Source organism: Oxyura jamaicensis, chromosome 9, assembly GCF_011077185.1.
Source record: "Oxyura jamaicensis isolate SHBP4307 breed ruddy duck chromosome 9, BPBGC_Ojam_1.0, whole genome shotgun sequence".
Classification (NCBI taxonomy): domain Eukaryota; kingdom Metazoa; phylum Chordata; class Aves; order Anseriformes; family Anatidae; genus Oxyura; species Oxyura jamaicensis.
Window position 1 is genome coordinate 17,122,685 of NC_048901.1, and position 25,160 is coordinate 17,147,844.

The window sequence follows — 25,160 nt, forward strand, 5'->3', positions numbered from 1 at the left end:
CACAGCCTGTCCCTCCTCTACTTCGTGGAGAGGAACACTGGATATGCAGTGCACAGACCTGGCTCTGCAAATGCTCAGCTCAGCGGGCCCAATCCTTGCTGCATCTTTGTCTTTTAAAGTATGCATTCTACCATTGTGTTCAGTGCAGGGTAACAAAGAAATGCTAATAAAGCATCTATCCTAAGACAATTTTTGTGGAGTAATGTTGTAGTGTTCTCTTCTGGCTCATCAGGAAGATCTGGGAGCCCCTTCCCCTTTGAGCTAGTTGCTTAACTGCAAAAATGACTGAGTGGGAGATGACAATCCCCTAATCTGGGACCTGTTGTCAAATTTGAAACCAGTTCTCACTTAGGGCATAGCATGAGCGAAGCAGTTCTCTAATCCCTTTGGTTAGTGCTAACCAACTTTCTAAATATTCTAAATACAAGGAAGGAAACAGGGAAGTCTAATCACTGTTCAACTCCTTTTGGTATTCAGTGACTTTTTTGCTTCAGTCTTCACTGGCGAGAGCAATTTTTTGTCCCTCAGCACAAGAAAACATGGATGTATTACAAGTCCAGAGGGGGTCCATGAAGGTCGGAGGGCTGGAGCACTTCTATGCAAACAGGCTGAGAGAGATGGGGTTGTTCAGCCTGGTGAAGAGAAGGCTTTGGGGGAGACCTTATAGCAATCTTTCAGTACCTAAAGGGTACCTACAGGAAAGCTGGGGATGGACTCTGTCAGAGAGTGTGGTGATAAGAGATGAAGGTTTTAAACTAAAAAAGGGTAGACTTAGATTAGCTATCAGGAAGAAATTCTATACTATGAGGGTGTTGAGGCACTGGAACAGGTTCTCCAGAGAAGCTGTGGATGCCCCATCCCTGGAAGAGCTTAAGGCCAGGCTGGATGGGGCTTTGAGCAACCTTGTCCTGGTTTGCAGCTTTAAAAACTATTAGTAAAAGCTGTATCTAGCACGTAGCTCTGCTGCTTTTCATTGTGCACAAGCAACCACAGATATTTTGGTGCTTCAGTGCTTGCTTACTTGGTGACTGAAAATCTCCTGAAACTTAGCCTTTTTCCTGGTTTTCCATGCTGTCACATTACAGCTCAGTCACTGCTGTCTGACAAAAACCTCTTTAGCCTCATCACAGCAGCCAGTAAGACACTCCCAACTTGTAGACTGCTTTGGCTGGATGGATTGTATGTTTTTCTGAACAGCTTTGTAAAAGTGTTCTGTTTTATACTAGTTAGATTTCCTTCCCTTTATAGGCTGCAGCCTTGAGAGAGCAGCTAGACACCTCTGCCATGCACGCACATGCAGAGCTCGGTGTGTTAGCAATGACAGTCTGGTTTGTGCTACTGCACAGCTTCTGACGCTGTTGAGCTCTACTGTTCAGTCCTGGAGACCCCACATCCATTTGTCCAGTGATAATAATTCAATCACTTTTGCAGACTTTATTTTATTTTTATAAATTGGCATTTTTGGTTGATATCAGCTTTTTCTTAACAGCTATCATCTGGGGTCAGAGGTAACGCAATCATGATATTTCTGTGCAGTAAAGCAGAAAAGAGTAGAACAACTGAAATCAAAGGCTCTTTGTTTTCTCTGGACATGACTCACTAGAAACACTTTCCTCTACTATTGCTGTGCTAAAACTTCTCAGAAGAGGATCTGACTGTCTTGTAGTCTCAGGACCACCTGATGAGAATTACGTAGCCAGCTAATAAGTTTAGTGTTTGACACGGTCTAGTTATAATGAATTAGACACTGGCAGCCTCCTGCATCTCCTGGTTCTCCAGCTACCCAACTAACCAAGACTGTACTGTTCATGACAAGAACAGGGAAACACTCCCAAGGCTTCCCTGGAGTGCTGTGGTCATGGAAAAGGCTGAAGTGTGATGTGATGAGGTCCTTAATCATGCAGTTTACTTTCGTCATCTCCTTTCTGTGTGCTGATGTAACCTTGCTTAGCTTGTGAGATCTAGTGGGAATGCTGGCTCTTGTGGTTAAATTCTAGTTTTGAAACCACCACTGCCTCTTTCCTTTCCCTGACAGCTGAGCTCCTAATTATGGGATTACAGCTGTGACAACACAGGAGTGCTTTGCACACATATGCAGCTATGTTTGTGTTTCCTGTAGCTCTTAAGAGAAGTAGATTACAAGGATAGCTGCCTATTCTAACATGAACCATTTTTTATTGAAGAATGAAGAGACACTGGTAAAATACTGTTCCTGTCCCACTGATTGACTAATAACTCACTGTACCAACCTGCTTTTGGAACTACTCCTGCCTTTTCTCTTTTTATCTGCACCTCCACAACCTGTTCTTACCTCTAATTGCTCTGTCAAAGAACCCAATCTGCCAGATGCAGCAATAAAAGATCCTGTTGCTAAATCATGAATTTATTAGACAAACTGTCACGAAGTGTGTTAGCAGAGATTCATTTTCTTTTTGTTCTGCTCTTCCCAAGTCAATGCACTTCAGTGCATTGGAGACTATATCTGAAAATGGTAACTGACTGTGAAGCCAGTTTATTTAATTTCTGAAGCCTGGAGGGCATTTGGCCATCTGCTTCCTGCTTGAACCGAGCCTTTTGGAAAACCTGGCCTGACCCTGATGAAAGGACAGTCTGGAGATTGTGGAAAAACCGAAGCCCAGGAAGCGTCATTCAAGTGTTTAGAAATTCAGCATTCATAGCCCTTAATCAACACGGAGAAACAAAATAAAAGCTATTCCAGAGCATGGAAAAAGCAAAACCTAACCAAGGCAGAGAAACTTCAGCCAAGATATGACCGAACCCTTCATCTGTCTCACCCACAAGATGAACTGTGCTCGGCCCTGCTATGACTAAGGGAGCTCTCTGCATGTGGGCAGACACAAGCAGTTTGCCTGAACGTCAGCAAAATTTGAAAGAAAACTTTCCAATACTACCTGATGAGTTGATGTCTGGGGCAGGCGGCAAGGTGTGCACTGTAAAACTGCAGACAAACTTCTGGAACTTCTGCTGGTAGCCTGGTTTTGTGTTCCCAAAGGATTCAGCATACTTGGTAATACCTGGTTAGATATTATTTTACAAGTCTAGCTGCTCGTGTTACTAAAAGAACTGCTTGATGTGAATGGGACTTGAATGCAGCACCTCAGCATCTAAACCATGGCTCTGTTTGGTGCTTGGGCAGGAAGCATAGGTGGATTAGAAAGGGGGAGTCGTTGACTTCCTAGCATCCCAACTGTGTCCAGGAATTTGGCCTGCACTTGTAATTGCCTGCTGCTTTTACATCAGTCCTACCACCGTGCAGCTCCAGCTGTGTGGGCTCTCAGAATGCTGCCCTCACACCTCATTTGTCAATCACACCCTTCACACTGCAAAGCAAAATTAAACTTTCTCTGCTACAATATCCTATTATCCGTCATGCATATTCCCCTGAATAAGCGTTCCCCTGAAATGCTTCACCTATTTTATGGCCACAGCTGAATTCTGGCCCTGTTTGTAACAGCTAGCCAGGCTGTCCTGGCAGCTGGAAGATCTGTCACTGTGTCCTGTGATAAATTAATTTGTCTTAAGAACATGAAAAATATCTGATAGCACCTCATAGTTGTTCCTGTGTTGTGCTCCTGGGCAACTGGCACACAGGAGAGTGAGCCAAGGTCCTGCTGCTATGCCCTGCACTCCCTGAAGCTGTGCTGTCTCTCCTGCTTTTCTTTCCCTTCCACATTCACTGTGTACTTCTGTCCTGCCACCTGGGCTCTTCCTGTCCCTTTGCCCTTAGGCCACAAGAGAAGAGGAGAAGCTGAGCAAGAAGCTGGGGTGGAAAATGAGGAAAGTGCGCTGGAAGAGGAGAGAAGGGATGCTGTTTTTTTGATTGGCAAACCTGGCAGGAGGACAAGCAGGCTGTAATCTTTTCCACTTCATCCTTGCCTCTTTCCAGGCAGCTCTGCCTCTTGCTTTTCCAACTCCTGCTGCTGTTGTCTGCCTCAAGTGCTCTAAATTGTTGAGTTTCACCCACTTCTGTATGACTCTGAATGGGACTGAGTTAACTGCTTACTGACAACCTACCTCTGATCGCATGTCAAGGCTTACAATCAGCACGCAACAGTGGGCCGGGAATAGGGACCAGCACGGACCTTTAATACAATGAGTTTGGGCTGGATGTGAGGCAGGATCCTGGCTGTCTGCAGGGGATAAAAACAGAAAGGAGCTGGACCTCTGGTAGGAAACTGCAGGAGCTGATGGGTGGCATCGCGTTGTGTTTGGAGGCTGGCTGGGCGGGGAGCTCAGCTCTGCGTCAGGAGATGGCAGACAAAATCTGGGTGAGTTTCCTGTGCAGACAAAGCTCAGGCTAGCTGTCACAGCAGCCAGGGTGTCACTGTGTGAGCAGCAGTGCCCCGTGGGCAGCTGCCAGAGGATGGCCTGGCTGCCCCAGGGCAGGGTCAAAAGTGGGCCTGGTGTGAGCGCAGCTGGAGGATAGCCCCGAGCCTCCCGTTTCTGCCAGCTGAGCCTCCAACTCTGATGGCTGCTGCTGGCAAGAAACACTGCCACCAGCTGCTCTTTCCCTGGCCTGGAGCCAGAGTTTGGGGCTGCCAGAAGGTGCTGGAGGTGGCTGAGAGCTCGAAGAGTGCTGCAGGGTGGCATCTAATGGAGCCTGGAGGAGCTGCAAGCCAGCGAGGCGGAGGCCTGTGCATCGCGTGAAGACAGCTGTCAGGCCTGCCTATGCTCGTGATCTCTCTTTTTCAGTGAATCTTTCTTTCTCCTCTAGACTGCACTGAACTCAGGTCATTATACTTCGCTCCTCCCCATGCAGCCCTTTAGCTCAGCTTGTGCCTCTCGTTGCTTTGGCTTTCCATCAAGCAACTTTGCTCCTGGCAGTCTTTGCCCCCCTTGCTGCACAGACACCGCTGAATGGAGCAGACGTGCCCTGGCTAGCCGTAATATAACTCTCCTCAGCTTTGTTCCCTGTGCATGTCTCACTCTGCTCAGCACTCCTTTGCAGTCTCCCTCCACCTGCTTTTACTTTCTACTTATGTCTTTTTTTTTTTTTTTTTAACCTTGTTCTGAAATATATTTTTTTCCTTTTCTTTTGTCCTTCACTGGAGCTGTTGGAGCATGTTCTGTCCTTGTCTGCCTTACTTATGATGAATTGTAAATTTTTCTGGTCAGCAAATAGTCCCGTTTTTTTCCCCACCAGTGATGCCCAGGAGCATGGGCTTCAGGCGCAATCCCAGCAGGGTCAGTGACTATACAGAGTGTCTTTGGGGTGAAATTCCATGTACCTCGACCTAATGTCTGTGGAACTGACTGAAGGCTGTCCCTGTTGGTTTTTAGTTTGTGCCCTCTGCCCTGCCAAGGCATTGAGGAGCCAGTCAAGTATTTTAAGGATCGGAAGAAATCTTGTGACAACTCCCTAGAAGGTAAGGGTGATGGCCCAGGGAAAGACATGGGGCTGCAGCTTGTCAGTTCCCATTCTGCAGAAATTTGCATACTGCAGCAAATTTTAGTTTAGTGTCAGGGAAAAAAAATTGCATTAACAAGTAGATGCATGGAACTGCTCTTGTAAAGAGGAGAGAGCTTTCTAGACACCCTTGTTGTATAAGTAGCTTCCACTCTATACCTTAACATCCACTCTTGTTACCTTGCTAAATCGATGGATACGTGGATAACGGATATGGATTGTTTTCCCTTGTAACCCAACTACTGCTACAGGTTCAGATATGGACATGAACAACGTGTTCGAACATTTCCATTATTACTTGCCAACACTTTGGGCATTCCTTTTTTTCCTCCCTGTCATAATATTTAACAATTTTGCTTCACAAATCTACACCAAACTTCACCGTGATTTCATAATATTGCATGAACAGTGAGTTTCTTATCTTTATTTAAAATACAAGATTTCTGTGTTCAAGAACCTTTTGAGCTTTCTTCTGCTTTAGTAATAGCAATAAGTTCTACCTCCATCTCAGGGAATGAGGAGGAGCCCAAGAGCTGCTAATCCAGCCTTTTAGTCAAATGCTCAGTCTGAAGCTGCTCCTATGTATTCTGCTAGGTTTCTTGCCAGGGGTGAAGGGAAGAAGGCAGCTTTCTGTGTGCCTGCATCCATTCGTTGGATGGCTTCTTATAGGGGATTCTGTGACCAAAATACACACCCACGTACTTGCAGTGCCTCATCAGCCTGCCTTATCTCATTCAGTGAAAAGAGGCCAGAGGAAGAGGAACACATGCATGAATGTGGATGTAACAGAACGAGAAGATAAAAGGGAAACAAAGGATGAGAAGTGCCATGTGAAACTTGTAGATTAGACAAATCTTGGCTATGACTGCAGGTAAACTGTCAGCTGCTGAAAGGAGAACATCTAGGGAAATCTTTATCTTGTCCTCCAGAGGCAAATATTGCTGCTTTAACCCAGAATAGTCCAGGTAGCTACATCTCCCACATGTGAAGAGTGTCTTCACGTTTCTGAAATACGTGAATGGGAAAGCGTGGTGCTCAGGAGCCATGTATTAAATACCCGGTAGTGCACTGAATGCTGCGAGACAGAGCAGCCAAGCATCCCGTTTGTGTTCCTGGCTGTTGCTGCTCACGTCCAGAAGATGTCACTAAGTATCTGTAACAAACCGTCCTGACTGGGTGCTGGCCCGAGTTCCTGGTCTCTAGGCTACAGCAAAGGGTCTGGGCCAGGGGGGAAGTCTGACTAGATTGGCTTGACAGCATATTGCACATCACTGCTGCTGGCAGGTAGTGCAGCTGGAGTGCCCCGAGGTCAGTATGCCAGGCACCATTCGCCTTCACCCCAGGCCAATGTGGAGGCCATGGCTCTGTTCAGAATTTGAAATCAATTCAGTGCATTGGGGTAATGAAGCTACAGCAAGTTAGAACATGAAATGGGAAGATCATAGAATCATAGAATGCTTTGGGCTGGGAAAGACCTTAAAGATCATCTAAGTGCCAACCCCTCTGCCATAGGCAAGGAGAATTTTCACTGGACCAGGTTGCCGAAAGCCCTGTCCACCCTGGCATTGAACACTTCCACATGATCGCAGAGCTGCTTCATCCCATTTATACAGGTTACGTATGCTTTTCAGTGAGGTATATACCAGTGTTTCCCAATTGAATATTGACCAGTCTGTCCCAAGGTATAAAATCACCCTCTAATCTATTTACAACCTTTCTTTCACAGGAGGAAGAGGGAAGGACGGAGCACCCATTATTACCTTTCCAGAATTTGCAGGATTCAGCGACATACCCGATGAGGATTTTCTGAACGTGGTCACATATCTAACCAGCATTCCCAGGTGAGGCTAAGTATAAATGTCTGTTTATTTCTATCAGACCCTTGCTTCCTCAGTGGCTTTTAGTGGTGCTACCTAGATGTACCAGTGATTCTGCATCCATCCAGTTGGTATGAAACTTTCCTATGTGCAGAGGGCCCGAGGTACCATTTGCCTCATTTGCATGGGAAGAAGAAGAAAGCTTCACACAGGACAGGTTTTCAGGGCTTTAACTGGATAGGTGTATAGATCTGAAGAGTGACACTAAAGGGAGCAGATCAAAAGGGAGCTAAGACGGGCCATTTGTGATAACTCTTAGGGGCACTGGATTATAACAAGTGGAGAGTTGCAACTATTTCTAACGCTTCCCAAGAAGCATACCAAGCTCTGACTGGACAGACTAGCTTTGCTTGAACAACTATTAATACCTAATCTTAGTGGAAATGTATTTCGTTAACTGTGTTGGTGAGAATTCCTTTCCCTCTGCTCCAAGAGGAAGTGAAAAAAATGTCATATCAACATACCATTTATTTCATGATGCCCCACAAACCAGATCTTTTCAGGGCTGGATCTGCATAGGATACATAGGCAGATGAGGGAAGTCATAAGTGCAGACAGCATGCTCTAAGCTCACCAGAAGTCAGACAGACCAGACTCAAGAAAGCTGGTAAACCTTCTTAGGAATGAGGATCTGTGACCTTGTAATTGGCTTGTTTGGGGATGTGTCATACAAGCTGAGGGCAGTGTGTGGGTTGTGTCCTCAGAAACAAGACAAATTAAGAAGATCCATGCAGTCTGGGGTTTGAACAGGCATTTGCCACAGTGCTGTTGAGGTCAGCAGCACAGTGAGAATACATACCAGCCTTCCTGATATGAGTTGTGGAGTTGTGCATTATAGATTATCAAATGTGATTTGCATGTTATCAGGAAAGCTATTATCAGGAAGACTGTAAACCGAATATCATCTTATGCTTTTTGCTTTTAACGTCATTTAAAGTCAGCAGAAAGACTCCTGTTTGTCTTCTGTGATAGCTGAACTGTGTCCTCTGGTCACTGCCTTTAGATAAACATTTGGTGAATTGCACTTCCATACTCTGATTTTTGTGTCTTCTCCTTGAGGTCTAAGCAGCAGCCTGAGGAAGGAAGATACCAAATAAAGCCTTAGTATCTAAGCTTTGTCTGTTGCTGCATTGTAAAAAGATGGGGAACGGGGTTCTTGAATGTCTGAAAAGAAAAGCAGCAACAGTGTAAAAGGCTGATGCAGTTGGTTAGGCTGTGGGATGTATAAGATCCTGGGCTGTATACTATAGACTAGACTTACCTCTGAGAAATGGTACAGTACAGTTATTTTTGTACTGTTTTTAAGAAACTGTTTTAAGGAATGAAAAATAAGAGAGAGATTGCTCTCTGGAACAACTACCAGCAAGTCAGTAAAGCAAGGTTGGGAAAGAGAGGTGAGTGCCTTGTTGACAGGGTTCTGGCAAGCACATTGTGCTTTCTGGTGCTTTGTTTACTGGGAGATTGCTCTACAGCTAGGATGTCTCCCTTGTTGTTTGCCTGCAGCCATGCAAGTGGAGTGAAACAAACTCATTTCCACTGCTCCGAGGAAATAGGCTAAGGCATGGCTGCTGAATCACTTTTTGTTTGTCCAAAAAGAGCTTAATATTTTTTCAGTCCCCTGGTCCTGTCTCAGGACCATGGCTGTTTGTGCTAGTTAGAAGCACAGAAGGGATTTATTATTTCCTGTGGTCTCATGAATAAAGGTGCTTAGAGGATAACGAGGGGAAAACGTGCCTCCTTCAAGTTTAGGTAAGAAGTTTTCCAGCTCCACCTACATGTATTCCCCATATGGAGTTGCCAAAGCAAGCTGAGAGAAACCACACAGTGTGAGTTTAACGGCTTCATTGTTTCCCTCTGCTCTGTAGGGGCTTTGTTCTGCAAGAAGAAACTCTTCTGTATTTCTTCACTAGCTTCAGGACTGGGAGGATGACCAGCTTCAGGGTTAATAAAACAGCAATAATAGCTGAGAAAAACACAAAGCTAGTTTTCCCGATTCTTTGTATTTGGTATGCTGGTGGGTGATTCAAGGTAAAGTTGGGGAACTAGCAAGTTACGTTGTCAGCATGATGGACAGAAATACTTTATGACTTCAGCCTCTTCTCCTGAGGAACACCAGAGCAATCAATGTGTGACGAATTAAGTCTCAGAACTTAGTAAGTCAGGACAGCTCTGATATGCTGGTTTTCCAGAAGATGAGGTATGTGTAAGTAGTATCTTACACTAGAGACAAGTTTGCCAAAGCTCATATTGAGGAAATTGATTGTTCAGCTTGATTTAAACAACCTCTTCAAGGCCAGTGACAGGCTGGAATTTGAACCTACATTTTCTGCATACCTGCACATTGGTTTGACTCTTAGTTTCAATCACAGATCTTGCCAACAAGATAGGAGTTATCCAAGGATTTTTATAGACTTTGTTGCAGTGCTTTTAGAGAGATTGACTCTGCACTTCTTGAATTGCTATGAAACTTGCCAACCTTTGTGTAGAAGTTGAGGGTCGAAGATATTAATTTAGAAGGAGAAGAACCTGACCAACAAGCTTTGGTTGTGATTTATGACATAATTATATGAAGTAAAATCTTTGCGTAAGTAGTGCATCTGTTTGGGTGCAGCAGATCTTTGTTAATCTGCTGTTGGTTGATCCTTGCAAAGAGAGCGTATCCTTCCTACATCCCAGCAAGCAGCAAAGGGACTGTGTTTGTTATTTTTTTCAGTACTACTGTACAGCGTGTACTATGATAGCTTTCCAGTTACTTGCTGCTAGTAGTTCACATTTTATTTTATTCTCAAGGAGAATGTGTAAGTCAAGGGACTAAGAGAAGAGAATAATCTAAAACTCTTGTGGAGTTACAAGGGATATGACCTTGAATCAGGTAAAATGAAGTATCACTTGAAAAGCAGGTCACCCAGTTTAGCATAGAAAATACTTACTGATTCATAGCTCAGTGAACCAGAGAAATCAGTATCATTTTTTTCAGACATTTAGGCAGAACATCTGTCCTGTATAGTGTTTATTCTGCAGGATACACAGAAACAAAGTTTGTGCTTGTTGTGCAGATGAGGTCTGTGATCGCAGATGACATCATTCAGCAAGTTAGTAACTTTCTAAGTCCCTCTGGAATAACTGGTCTTCTGTGCCCATGTGACAAAACATTGAAAAGACAGAGGTAGATAACAAGTGTTGATATTTAGATGCACAGGCATTATCTCAACTTTGAAGTTACCAAGCAAATGTGCTTTATCAGCTGTGGTGTAATGCAGTATTGTGGGGTGGGCTCTAAGCAACCCCTGCACTTCTGTGTTTTAAAACATAAACTGCTTTCCGAGGCAGAAGTTCAGCCCAGTAAGACTTCCATAATCTGATTAATTTTCCATCTGCTTCAACAGCTGGTCATGAGAATGCCCCACAAAAGGGACCTACATACATAGACATGCCCAAACGTTAGCATGGTATTTGCTAACACATTCCTCTGCACATGCTTGTTTACAATAGATACCTGCAGAAAGCCCTTTTTTGCTCACTTTATTGCACAGCCAGAAATCTCTTCTCTTTCAACTGACATGGATGAACTACTTTGGTGAACAGGTGCCATTCTCTTCTTCCTAAAGAGGTCAACAAACTCAGAATCTCCTGGCCTCCTCAAATCAGTGCTCAAGGGCTAACCTGAATTCAGAGCTGAGGATGGAGCTCTGACTGCACACATTTCATTGAGGGAGAGGGAATTTGCCTGCTAGCCATGTCTAGGCAAGAATTAGATTTGGGGGCAAGCTGGATGTTTATCTGCTGTGCACAATTCTCTTCAAATCCCTCTGTTCAGAGAACTGGAGAAATCCCTATTCACGTCTGTAACAAGGGTTGAGATATTACAGTACTGATAAAACACTGATTGTGTGCTTGTTTTTAAATGAACTCCCTTCCTCTGGACGCACACATGCAAGTGGGGCTTCTTGGCTGTACATCTGCTTGCACCGATGCGGTCATTTTGGCCAGGCCTCTTCCCATGGCTGTTTGCCTGTGCACATCCCGTAGTGCCAAATGACATTCAGACCTTGGAATGGCCTTTCCTTTTGGTGTGCTGACTGAAACAGGATCACTTGCTGACACTCTCTCTGTTTCCCTGGCTAAATTTAGGTCTTAAATCAGCCCTGTGTAGTCATTAAAAAAGAAAAAAAAAAAAAGACAGAGATACCATTGGCTTAGCTCAGTGAAGACAGTTGATACCATCCTGAACATCAAGATGAAATGCGGGGAATAACATTAAAGAAGCTCAGGTCTAGCATTGTGCCAGGGTTGCAGGCCCATTTTCTGTTGTCCAAAAGTAGCTCTCATATTAAGATCCTCTTCATGTTGCATCCATCAGTGCATAGCAGTCAAGATTTACAAAGGCGTATCTCTGAATGGTATCTGTACTGCTTGCCTTTGCCTAGTCTGCCAGCGTGATTCTGAGTGATGTAGTCAGCCATTCCCTCATGTTTTCTTTAGAGATCTGCTCAGCCGCATTGCTTTTTAGCAACATGTGGTTTTCTCACCTTCTCTTTCTGCTCTTCCTTCTTCAGACTGTATTATTTTTAAAGTTTTTATTCTATTTTTTTTCACCTATTTCATCTCAGACAATGCACTAAGTCAAATGTTGTAAGTAATACATACTGTAATAGCTACCAGAATCGTTTGCTTCATGGCCTGGTTCTCGTTTTACCTGAACAAATCTCTCGAATCTCATGCCTTGGCCTGCTCTTCATACTCATGCTCAGCTAGGATTGCACCTGCACTGTTCATGTAATGTATTCTGTGCATTCTGACCTGGGCCTTCCCCCTCAGCCCCGTGGGCCAAGCCCAGCTGGTTGGCAGGCATGGTCTTTGCCAACCAGAGTCACTCTGCTTGGTCTCCGTGGGAGAGAACTGCGGGCAGCACCCCACCACGGCTGGGCTGCACACTAAGTGGAGTTCTGCTCTCCTTTGCTCTTTTCTCCATTTCAATCCAAGTATAACTCCAGTGTATCAGTATCCGTTTCATCTTTCATTTCCCCAGTCTGTCTCTTTAACTGGCCTGTGATGTCGTGTGATTTGCGGTGGCAACTGATGAGCAATGTTTCTATTCCCATATGTGCGTTATTCCCAGCCCTCCCCCATGACTGTTCTCGCCAAGCCCAATTTCATGAGAAAATTCCTTTGCTGCTTTTCTCTTGTATTTTCTTGTCTGAATCTATATTTCATAAGCCCTCATTCCTATTATCTATGAATTTAATTTTTGTTACTGCATCTGATGCCTGGATGCGCTTGTGCTGTTACAACCCCCTGTGGCAGAAGAACATTTGAAAAAAATTATCTGCTAGATCATGCAGATGTACTTGAGAAAACAGGGAAGGTCCTTCTTTCAAGCAATTTCTTCTCTACATGTTTGAGGGACTTTGAAAGATGGGACTTAAGAGTTAGTTCTGAAGCACAGAGGCAAGTTTTGCTTGGCACAACTGCTTTTGTGTTTGTTTAAATCACGGTTGTACTTGTTGCCTTTGGCAGATGCTGTCATGTCAGTTACTTCCTTTGCAACTTGCTTACCAAGGTGTGATTGTAAGGGTCTGATTCTGGATTCCTTCAGGCCTCCAGTCCTCCATGTGCACTCCTTTTAGAGAGTCTTTAGTCAGTCTGTCAGGTAGATGGGCAAAACAGGGCAATTTCTATGTGCAGGCAGCTTGTGTGAATGTGGTGCATAGGGATAGAATTACTTGTGGTTTAGCTACATCATAAATTTTACAAAGAACAGCTTTTTCTCATATTTATTAATTTGATATTAGGCGAAAAATATTTTTCTTTAAACCAACATCAGCATTTTGTTAACTTCAGCTAAACATGCCGACTCTGTTGGTCATTTCATTATAAATCGCTAGTTTTAATGGAGTTGCATTAGATTTGAACTTGATTTGTGTATCCAGTTTTTGTCTGAGTGATATTCAACAGCAACTGCAAATTGATTTTGTGAGTCTGAGCTATGAAGACCTAATTGGATGCTGATTGCAATAATACATTCCCTGTTGCTTTAGAGCAGAGGTCATATTTTGGAGAGCCACGTGATTCATTCAAAATTGTCCTCTTACGTTCCCATTTTCCTCCTGCTTTAACACGGTTCACAAAAATTTGCATGGCTGTTGAAACTATATCAAGCCTAGCAAGGAGACAGCTTTTTCCAGGGTCATCTAAACCTGTAGCTGTTGAAAAGAAAATTACATTGACTTAATTCCCCCCAAGTCTCTCTATTTTACTTTGTTCTAAATAACAGAACAGATGGAATAACACACGCTATGTAACGTGAGTTTTGAACTGTAACATTGTTCTCTTGAAATAACTGGTCATGATTCGCCTTTTTAGAACTTGGATCTGGTTAACCAGATAGTTAGATCAGTATCAGTATTCCTTATTAGAGCAAAGAAATTTACGTGGGGTGTGCATCTTGTGATTAGCCATTTCTGTGGTTTCATGAACTGCTGCTGGAAGAACTAAACTAAAGAGTTTGTGCCTTAGCTGTAGTAAGATCCTGTCTTTAACAAGCACATTTCTGTGGACTCGATGGTCAGGCAGCAGTCAGTGTTGACTGAATGCTCTTCTGTTCTCTAGGCTGTGGAGCTGGGTGTTTCTATCTGACAGCTTCTCAGTGGCTTTTCTGCCTTTTGGGGTGGTAGTAACTTGGGGGATTAGTGGCTGTAGCTGCCCAGTTCATCTTCAGTAAAGGGAGAAACTGGGGCTGTTGTTGCTGGCACAGGGATCAGCAGAGCACCATGACCGGGGGGATGCAGCTCTGATGCCAAGGATCAGTGAATTCACACCGCCCCAGCCTTTTGCCTGGAGTGGGATGATATCCCAGCAGATATTAAATTGGAATGAAGAACCAAAAAACCTTCTTCCCCTTTCCCATATCCGTTCTTTTCTTTCCTAAATGCATTTGCACCCTACAGTTTCTTGCATATGTATTACAGGAGCAAAGGGGTAAAATGACATATAGCTTTGTGTTCCTTTTGATTTCCCAAACTCTCAGCAAGTTTACCCCAGCCTTCTCTGTTTTCACCTGAGGCTTTTGATCTTCTTGCTTTAAAGAGTTAGCTAAACATTTGAGATATATCCAGAATTCCTGGCACCCTATCTATGATGCGGCAACATCAACTGTCAAGGCAGAGGGAAAATGCCTGACCTCCTCCAATGTGTCTTCATTAGGCAGGAGAGGAAGTCTGTTCACAGAGGTGCTACCTGGTATTCTGGGTGCTGAAGGTGATTTGCCTGGGCCTTTCATGCTCACTAGTCTTCCAGAGCAATTTTTGGTCTCAGTCAGCAGATGCAGTTTAATAAAAAAAAGCAATGCAAATTTGTGGGTAGTTTAAGAAACCCACAGGTTCAGATTTTTGTAACTAGTTTTTCACACCCTTTCTGTAACAATCTGCAATACACAAAATTTCTTCAGTGCCTTCCTCTGAATCTTTTTTCCAAAAATCTGCAGCAAGTATATAGCATACTGGATTTTTTATATATATATATGAAGGCTGAAGGGGGTGTCTAATAACTTGAATTAATTTGGAGAAAAAGCAAGGTCTGAGATTTTTGCCTTCAGTATAGCACAATGTAATTTATGATCCTGAATTATTTGTATCACCTAGATTTGGCAGCAAAGTAGCATAGCAGCTGAGAGATTTAGGAAAGAAAATATTCAAGTTTTGTGTAAGCTGGTAGCCTTACACTAGGAAGAGAAAAATTCCTGGCTTTTGTGTTAATGTGAATGTCTGCCAAATATTCATTCTTTCCACTGTGCGTTGCACTTTTGTAATGGGCTTAGAGGGTGATCCGATGGAGGCTGAGTTTTGCAGCTGTACACTTCATTGGAATGGAAGTATCTTCATGTAACCTAGCAGATCTATTTAATCTGTTTTGCAGCCTGGAGGCAGCCAGCATCGGGTTCATCATCATCATAGACAGACGACGGGACAAATGGAGTGCAGTCAAAGCATCCCTGACACGGATAGCAGTAAGTACATGCCTTTGTTATTTACCTTCTAGAAAGTAAAATTATCTGCTGAACCTTCAGCACAGGATACAGTCTCATGTGCTCCTTTTTAGTTTGTTTTCTGGCTATGGATGCAGATTCTCTCCTGTCCTGAAGCTCATCAGTTTTAAATAGGAGAGAAAGGAAGCTGCAGTAACAGAAAACAACAGCCTTGTTTACTGCTGAATTTAGGACAAATTCCTTATGTACTGGTTGACTGTAGTATGAATTCTAGTAATATGAAGTTGTTTCCAGAAGAGTCTAAAGAGGATCCCTCCTGTGCATTGTGTGGGGTGACTACATGGCCTGTCTGTGAAAGAAACAGATCCCAGTGGATTTGTGTTTGTGTGGTAGCAAGTGATCTCTGTCAGAAACTATTAATAGCTCATTGCATCTTATTTGTGATGAGAGTTAAGATACTTTTTCAGTACTAATAAAGGCAGCTGTTTTTATACATCTTTTACTTACGTGTGCTGTGTGAGGAGCAAGTGCTTAGACACAGAGGTTTAAGATGAAGGGACGACCAAAGTTACTTTAAATTACTTCAAGAATTTTAGACATAATTGTTTTTCATTCTTAGTTCTCCTTAGCTACTGTCTTCTTGTTCTTTAATGTTGATGAGCACAGAGGAGAGATGTGTGAGAGAGGTGTAGGCTAGGTGTTGCAGACAGGACTATGACTGCTGAATGTGTTGAGTGCCTACATGTAGGAAAAACAAGTGAGGTTAAAATGATTAAAACCTTTCCGTAGTGAGAAGCTAGGTCAGTCTGGGAAATTCATTTGTGCCACCTGCTTCTTTCACCAAGTCCAACATAGGTAGCCAGTTTTTGTAGGTTAAAAAAAAGGGGGGGGTTGGGGTGGGGGTGTGTGGAGAGACCTATGGTGTGTTAGTGCAAAGAAGGCTCTGCTTCAGACCTGAGACGAGGAAGCGTGAAGGTACTAGTGCAAAAACTTAAGAAGTCTGTGCTAAATCCCTTCCAGAAAGCAATATTTGGCTAGGCAGTAAAATCCAAGGGCTGATATTTCCATTGGCTTTGAATACTGACATTGGAGTTGTGCTGAATGGACAGCTGATGTCATTAGCAGCTGGACTGGCCAAATTTCAGTGTCCTCCCTGGTTTACCCCCTTTAGGAAACACTTGGCTGAAAATTGCCTTGGCCTCCCTGCAAGGCAGAGTTTCGCCTTCTAATAATTTTATGGTTTTTGCAGGGAGCATTTCCAGGAAACCTGCAGCTGGTGTTTGTGCTGCGGCCCTCCCGCTTTATCCAAAGGACAATCGCTGACATTGGCATTAAACTCTATCGAGATGACTTTAAAATGAAGGTACCGGTAAGCATACATTTTTTTTGTCCATGTGTTCTTATCTCCATGCCTGCAGTTCTTAGGCGTCAGCAATTTTAATGACCCAATAATTAAAATTTGATTACAAGTGGCAACTGGGGCTGTGATCTGTGTCTGTGTGGTGTATACAAGGTCAACAAAACCTAAATGGAAAACAGAATGAGATCAAACAAGCTTTGAGAGGCACGTAGGCACATTTACAACTCCATTATCTGGATCAGATAAGTTATTTTTTATTTAATTCCAGTGATAGAAATATGCAGGGAAAGAGCAGGACCTATTTGTATGTGTAGCAATGGTTTGTTTAAATTGTGTTTGTGGGATTTTCTACTATCAGTTGCAGGAATGCCAAAGAGTTAATTCCTGGTGAATGCCTCACAGGATTTTAATGGACATGTTCCCATGTGAACGATCAGTCCAGCTACAAAATGTGACTCAGGTTAAGTAGTGACATCTTAACTCGGTGGAGCTGTTCCCCTGATGTAGGCAGAGGTAGATCTCACTCCAGTGACAAAAGTAAGCAGTTAGCACTACAGAGAAATGAAAGGCTAGGGCTACTTCTCCACTATGGACTGCTGACAATCTCATAGTGCCCTGTTAAGAGCCTACATGGCAATGCTTATTTGTAATGCTTTTTATGATCTCCACCCCTTCAAGATTAAAAGCATGCTTTTTACTGCTTTTTCTATGTACTTGGCATATGCTCAGGCTGATGAGAACGTGATTTGAAGAAGGTTATCAATCCTGAAAGAGTTTTTACATTATACTATGAGAGCTCTTTTTGGAGTTGTTCCCAGCTGCATGTTTGCCTGTGGTCTCGAAGTGTTTTATAAATATGCATGATGATTATTGCTGGTGTTTCATCCCAGAATTGACTCATAGTGTGTTCCACAATGACTTTACTGGAGTGATTTCATATGATTGTTTTGGATTTTGCTTGTGGTTTTAAATTGTTTTGCAAAAGACCCGTGATTCCGCTCCAACAATTTCTACCTTTGTCAGTGCCTAGGTTTCAAGTTCATGCACTTCCTGCTTCTGCTGTAGTAGGACACAGCAGGCCATTTATTACAGTGCATAGAGAAAAAGAGTCATGAACATTCGCTTTGTTTACTGTGGGTTATTTTTTCACACTGACTGTAGTTTGGCAGGGGTGGCTTTTTGGTAATTAATATGCAAAACTGATATTAAAATATGTGTTTGATTGGAAAACAAAAACTTTTAATTTTAAAATTTTAAAAATGGATGTTCCTGTACTTAATAAGCCAGAATGTGTTACCATAGTAACTGTTGTACCAGAAACTGCAGCCCACAAAAGGAGAACTTCATCAAGAAATAGCATTTTCTAGCAATTCAGCATCTTCTCTACTTTTAGCAATTGATTGAATGACAGAGTGGCATTTAAAATCCGATTTGAAACTATCACAGATGGAAGAGGAGTTAATTGGAGGCAGGGATCAGGCAGTGCATTAAGTATTAAATATTAGCATACCTTTCCTACAGGCAGAAAAATCGAGATGAGTTTAATTTAGGGTCTTTTTGGACATTCAAATTCTGAGCTGTCTTTGGTATGTCCACATAGCTCTTAGAGAGCAGTCCTAGAAAAACTAAGAGCATGATGAGCTTTATGCTAGTTCTGCCTGCCTCCCACCCACATACCTGCAGATAGCCTTATATATATGCTGCCTACATCTGCCTGATGCTGTAATAAATTGCTTAGTGCTGTGCTAGGGGTCTCCTAAGTTCCCCAGGGTCTGCCATGATCTCTGTAGGGGCCTTTTAGCTGAGATTGCAGCCCATCCTAAAAATAAATATGGGCATACATAACTCAATTTCAGAGCAGATGAAGTTACTGAGAGTAGTAGTATCTATTTGGCCCCCTTGAAAAGGCCTGAACAGGAGCATTAAAGAGTGGCTTCAAGAATATGATGTGCATTTGTTAAGGAGTTTATCTGAGCTATCAGACTGCAAATACGTTCAGTAAAGTAGATGTGCTGGGTTAAATCACCACCGGATTGAGCAGCTGTCTGGGGAGCAGCTCTGCTGAAAAGGACCTGGGGACTTGGTAGACAGCAAGTTGTACGTGAGCCAGTAGTGTGCGATGGCAGCAGTACAGGCTGTCAGCATCCTTTATTTACAATATCAGCATTAGCAGGAGCATAGCCAGTAGATAGAGGCAAATGATTGTCCCCATTTAGTTGTCTCATTAGATTGCATCTGTGTCTAGTTTTGGTAATAAGAAAGTTGTTAATCTGGAGTGAGCTCAGTGAAGGGTCATCAAGACGGCCAGGGCCTGGAGCACCTGCTCTGTAGGAAGATGATAAAAGAGCTGGGCTTGTCTAGCTTGGAAAAGGAAAGGCTTGGTGAGGGTTAATATAGTGGGACAGCAGCTTTCCAATCCCTGTGAGCAGGTTACTGAGAGCATCCAGGTGGTGTATGACAGGAGGACAAGAGAGCTGACAAAGTGAACAAAGGCAGTACTAACTTGATATGAGGAACATCATTTTCACCATGAGGATAATCAGGCAGTTGAACAGACTGCCTAAAGAGGCTGCACAGTCTCAGTCTTTGGAGATTTTTAAGACCCAGCTGGATAAAGCCCTGAGCAACCTGGTTTGGTCTCACAGCTGACCTAGCTTTGAGAAAGAAGTTGTTTTAGAGAAGATAAACTAAAAGCCTGTCCAGGCTTGTTTCGAGGCTTTTCTTAGAGCCCTTATGCAACCTGAAATATATGCCCTCCACACAACTGGGCTCATCTCACTGTGTACAGCATGCTTAACATGCTCCATTGGAACTAATGTGTGCTAACAGGCATAGTCAGTTGTCCTTTCTTCAGACTGCAGGACAAAATAATACATTTAACATATTAAAGTAAAAGGCTTAAAATTTCTAGTTATTTGTTCTCAACATCTTGTTTTTCTGGTGCTGAAGTCATGGTGTATTTTCTAGCTGTTAGAACAACGAGACCTAATTAAGTACATTATTTGTGTAACTACTTGTGGTGCAAGATGCACAGTGGTAGCCAAAAGGTAATACTGCTTACCAGAAGATGCTTTTGCTTTCATGAAGCAGGTTGAGTGGTAGGGACACTGTTTATGGTAAGAAAATGGATCCTAAGAACAATGATTGAAAGGGCTCGTTATTTCTCTCAGTCCGCTGTGTTTGGATTTGTTTCAGATCATCATGTTAAATTCTGTCTCTGATCTGCACGGCTATATTGACAAAAGTCAGCTGACCCGGGAGCTGGGAGGAACCCTGGAGTATGGCCACAGTCAGTGGATACATCACCGAACTGTGAGTGTTGGTGTTGTTCTTACACGTCTACCCCCACAAGTGTTCAGATGACAAATGTAGAGCAACCATTAGGTAGTAACATTTCAGCTGCACTTCAGCCTACGCATTTTACTAGGGTTCATGGAAAGGGGGGGATCCATGACTCAAACAGAGAAGGGTAAGTTCTCCAAAAGCTTGTAGCAGAAGTAGTAATTGACCTGGACTAGGGCCTACGGTGTCATAACATTATTATTCAGCAAGGCCCTTGGGCGCTTTCTTATCTTTTGAATAACTGATGGATTCAGAGGCCTGCAGCTCATGGTCAAAATTGAACGTATGCTGTAACAGTGTTCTGAATGAAAGGTCAGGATTCTCACTTTAATGAGCAATTATATCCATGTTTTTAAGAGAAGAAAATACTCAGGACATTGGATTTTATTTCCCTTTGTTTTCATTTCTGTGCTATGTAAACATTTCTTCCAGATGGCTCTTATTTTGAGTAACTTGAGAATAATTAATAATTGGAGGAAAGCAGAAAGACTATTTATTGTGTTGCCTTTAGGAAACTTGTTACAGGTTTGATCATTTGTTCCGTTTTGGGTTGGTTAATGTATCTCAGTGGCTACTTCAAAATGACGTAAACATTTCATTATGATTCCCAGAAAAGGTGGTGGTTTACAAAAAACAGACCCCAATCTTTGGCAGATAATCAGCCAAAATGTTGTCCTGTCCTATCTACATGGAAAGGTGCACAGCTCAGTCCTCATCCCAGAAACTGAATTAATTTCCCTGAGGGTGTGTGCAGTGATTCTTTGTGGGTCTGCTTGCAAGACTGCTATGTTAGAGCTCGCATCTAAGTAGCCCCAGTGTTTTGCTGTGCTCTGAGCAGCCTGGGATTTGAGTTTGTTGTCGTTGACCCGCAGCTAGGTCTAACATTCAGAAAAAGCTTTTCTGAGGTAGCTTGCAAGTCAAAGTTGATCACTGTTACGTTTATTTCAACAGCTTTTACCAAGCACAGAGACTTGAAGACAAAACCGCAGTCACAGTTTAGGAATATGAAGCAATTTATTGCTCATACACATAGGAATGAGTGGGGGGAACCATGCTACTAATTGAGGTTCTGATGAGCTTGTGGTGCCTGGTGTAGTCAGCCAGGTAATCTCTGCTGGATAAGAGGTTTGTCATCAGGGAAGTGTTGGCCTGCGTGGCACCTTGAAAAAAGCTTGACCTTCAGTATTGCTGATGCAGTGTCTTCACCCCATTTACTGTTTCTTGTAGTACTCTCATGTCTTGTCCTGCCAGGGTTTTGTTTTGTTTCGTTTTCTGAAACAGGCTTAAGCTGTTGCTAAAAAGTATTGATTTAGCAATCTCACAACATTGTTCCTTGTTTCTGCTTTCTTGAATGGCTAGGAGCCTGTGAGCTTTCTTGCTCAAAGAGTACATTTTAGGCTCTTAGTAAACAGCTCTTTGTTGTGGATGGCTTTATCTGTGCTGCAGTCAGAAATGTGGCATTTTAACCAACTGTAATCCAGTAATTTCATTGCTGAGAACAGCAAGCTACAGCTGATATGCACTGAGTCAGAGCGTATGTCAAAGCGTACTGCTTCTGCTGAAAATGGGCATGAATTTATGGGGGCAAAAAAATGAAGAAGGCTATGAACTCTGCTAGCATTGCCTCATCTGGAGCATGCTTTAAGATCACATGATGTGGAATGTAACTTCTGTGCCTTTTGGACACTGATCTGCTTCCAGTTTATTTTCCGCAGAGCACACCACATAATTTTAACCCTCATTGTTGCAAATGAGGTTTTCCCATCATTGCTGGAGAAGGGAATACAGCTTGCAAAAACTATTAATGTGTGACTGGGTTTAAGAGCATCCCCAGTGCTATTGAGTGACTCAAAATATTGTGTGGTTTTGGTCAAAAAGTGTAATGAATAGATCTGTGCAGAACAGTACAGTCTTTGATTATCCCTAAAGAAATTGGGGTATGATCATGAAAAAACTTGTAGTTACTTCCTACAAGATACAAAGGTTTTAATCATATCTCATAAGTCTGAACAATATATTCTAGTCTGAAAAGTCAGCATTCCTATTAAGCCTTTCTCGCTTTTACTTCACTTTCTTCAATAAAACCACAAAATTTGGATGAGTTTTGTGTTAGTGCACCCAAGAAGCAGCAAAGCTCCAATGGATTTACACATTTTAAATGTATTTGTAGTAAGTCGTTCTTGTATTTGTGGGAGGGATGGGAGGGAGTGACTGGAATACATCAAGTACAGATAGGCAGGATGGAGATGCACAGTTTGAGAAGTCAAGAGGGAGACAGATTGCTGCTAAGTGAACAATGTCTGTATAAAAATAAAAAGTAAAATGGCTTTGGCCTGTCCTTTTGGTGTCTCCTCAACTTAAATAAAGCCTTAATTAAAATCTTTAAACACCACAGAAATTCCCAGCAAGCATGGGCAGAGGATCTGAAGTTCCAGGCTGGGCTTTGAAGCTGATGTCCTCTGTGGTTTCATTATGTCATTTAAGCTCTGGAAGTTCTCCATCTGGTTTATGGATATAGTAATACTTTGTAGGCCTTTGAAAAGATCCTTTGTGACACAAGATTTAATCTGTAACTTGTAACAGATCTGCTCAAAACCAGCAGCATGGCCAGCTTTACAGGCATTGCAGCACAGTGTCTGATGAACTAAACACAGCTAACGTGCAGTAAATAAGCAGTCTGTGACTTCATGCTCCTGCTTTTCCAGGCTATTGAAAACTTTGCAATGACAGTGAAAACAACAGCACAGATGCTGCAGACCTTTGGAACAGACTTAGCAGAGACTGAACTTCCCAACGATGTGCAGTGCACAGAGGAGCTCCTGTCTGCACACACTGACCATCACAGCAAGCTGAAGGTGAATGTTGTCTTATGACAGTTCCATTTGTGTGATACGTGGTTTTTGATTTAACGTTTTTTTCTGCCATCGTTTGGGAGTCCATCATCTAAACTACTGAAGAGAGAAAAACCTGGATTCAGAAGATTGATTTGGTGCAGCTATGAAAAAGGACTACACAGCTTCAGGAATGATAGAACAGGGTATTGTTCTAGCCTGCTGTATTGCAGTTGACATCAACTATGTTATCTCCAAAGATTTGGTGGTGTTTCCTTTGTGCAGTCTCCTTTAGTGCTGGTAACAGGGGAAGACCGGGAATCCCTGCCTAATGAGAAAGTAGTAAAGATTTTGTTTCATAGGCATCCCCTCAGGACTTAAAAATGGATTTCAGAACAGATTTATGCAGGATGTGTGTCGTGAAGTGGAGACTCCTTAGCTGACATTAATTGTTGAGCATCGTTTTCCTTTTCATTGCTCATCTTTCATGCTGGGAAGATACCTTCTTCTGTGGTTGACTCCTTGATAGCTGGCATACCATGACTCAGCATGTCAGTGTTAAGGAAATCTCATTAAGAAGCACAAAGTCTCAGCAGTGTCTCAGCTGACTGAACAATTGGCAGCACACATTTGATTTGTGTTATTTTATTCTGAAAGTTACCCGGTCAAAAATACTATCTGTTTAGAAGTTATGCAATGTTCCTTTTCCCAGAAATATATCTACTGTTCACAGTGAATAGATCTGGTCTCTGCATTCCTAGAAAGATATGTCATAATTGTGGAGCACTTATATTTTGTTCCAAATATTTAATACCTACAAAAGTAACCTCCCTTAGCATTACTATGTTGTCTACCTAAGAGATGGGACTGTTGATAACATAAATATATACTTTTTTATTCCCCCCCCCCCCCCCTCAGGATGAGCTGAAACTAGCTGTGAAGCAGGGGGCCACCCTACTGACATGTATTAGGGAGCCAGTCACCCGAAGTGCCAACAGCAAACTCAGTCCGGATGAACTAGAAAATGTGGCAACAGTGGAAAGGTTAGTGAAGCCTAATTACCTTGGGCAAGTTGCTAATTTATTCATAAGAAATGCAAATGTAATGTATGTGCTCATTTAAATGGCATAAATATACAGGCTATAAATTCCAACTGATTCAGTCACTCAGGGTTTATTGGATACGTAACTCAGAGAAGGGAATGTCTTTGAGGAAGATACTTGATTAAAATGGCAGTGCAAGTTCAAACAAGTCCTGAATTTCATGGTAATTCCTGGTTGGACCACTACCTACCTAGTCGAGGATTTAATGTGGAATTTATTTTCCCCGTTACATCCTCCAAATTTCTGTGCCTAGTTAGAAAGTGGCACCTGAATCCATGTGAGGTGAAAGAGTATATGCTTGTGTATTTCTGTGGAAACACTGGGGGAGGGAGGAGCAGATAAAGATGATAGTCAGAAACGTGCAACTTCACAGATGTATAAAAAGAGAGAAATATCTGTTCCTCCCTACAATGCTAGTTATTACCATAATGCTTTTATTTACCATGTAGAAGTTTCTTCTGTTCCATATGATGCAGTAGAAAGAGAAATGTTATGCTAGTGCTAGTGTATCTGCATTCAGCAGGAACAAAGCTGACAAAAGTAAAGTTGGTATTTTTCATTGAATACTTTAAAATTCTTTAATCAGTCATTTTGAAGGAATTTGCAAATTCAACTTGAATTCAACAACTAGCTTTGATTAAAAACACATTTTTCAGGGATAGATTGAAAACAGGACTTGTTTTTGAGAGGAATAGGAAGGAACTATTGGTGTTTGCCCCAATTACTTCATAGTTCCAACACTGCATTTGTAGAAGATCAGGCCTGGTTTCCTGCCTGCCTGAAGAATGCCAACTATTCAAAAATAGGATATTCAGAGAAGACTTCATTTCCTTTCTTTTCCTTTCTTTTTTTTTTTTTCTTTTTTTCCCCCGTTTAAACTGTTCTACTTTGTAATACACTCAATAGATCATGGAGATTGTTAGGATGACTCATAGTCTAGTGTTTGACACTTCACTCAAGATGTGGGACACTTGCTACTGATTTTTTTGTGAATAAGTGTTTCATTATTTCCATGAAATGAAACGTTGTCAGTGGGAGGCATTATGAGGTTCTTATCCATTGTGTTTAGGAGAGATGGATTAGGAAAAATGATTCAGCTATTGCTTATTTCTGATGGCAAAAAAGAAAATGAACAACAAGTTGTAGAGTTCTGCTTTAAGCACTCTTTAAATTAATAACTGCATTGTATTCAATCTACATTGGCCTGAGGTGAATTATCTTTGAAGATTAGATGA

The 25,160-nt window shown here is 42.4% G+C and overlaps 1 protein-coding gene across 11 annotated transcripts in view; it reads left to right on the top strand.

Annotated features, from left to right (window-relative positions):
* MCF2L2 (MCF.2 cell line derived transforming sequence-like 2) overlaps positions 1–25,160 on the top strand; it is a 154,526-nt gene that overhangs the window by 36,865 nt on the left and 92,501 nt on the right. For 10 of the 11 annotated variants that reach the window (XM_035334040.1, XM_035334038.1, XM_035334041.1 and 7 more), the window contains 6 exons: positions 7,155–7,269; positions 15,220–15,310; positions 16,539–16,658; positions 19,845–19,961; positions 22,697–22,846; positions 23,741–23,865. In XM_035334040.1, coding sequence (XP_035189931.1) covers positions 7,155–7,269; positions 15,220–15,310; positions 16,539–16,658; positions 19,845–19,961; positions 22,697–22,846; positions 23,741–23,865 — 718 coding nt within the window. The remainder of the gene's footprint in view (positions 1–7,154; positions 7,270–15,219; positions 15,311–16,538; positions 16,659–19,844; positions 19,962–22,696; positions 22,847–23,740; positions 23,866–25,160) is intronic. The other variant, XM_035334036.1, reaches the window with a different exon arrangement.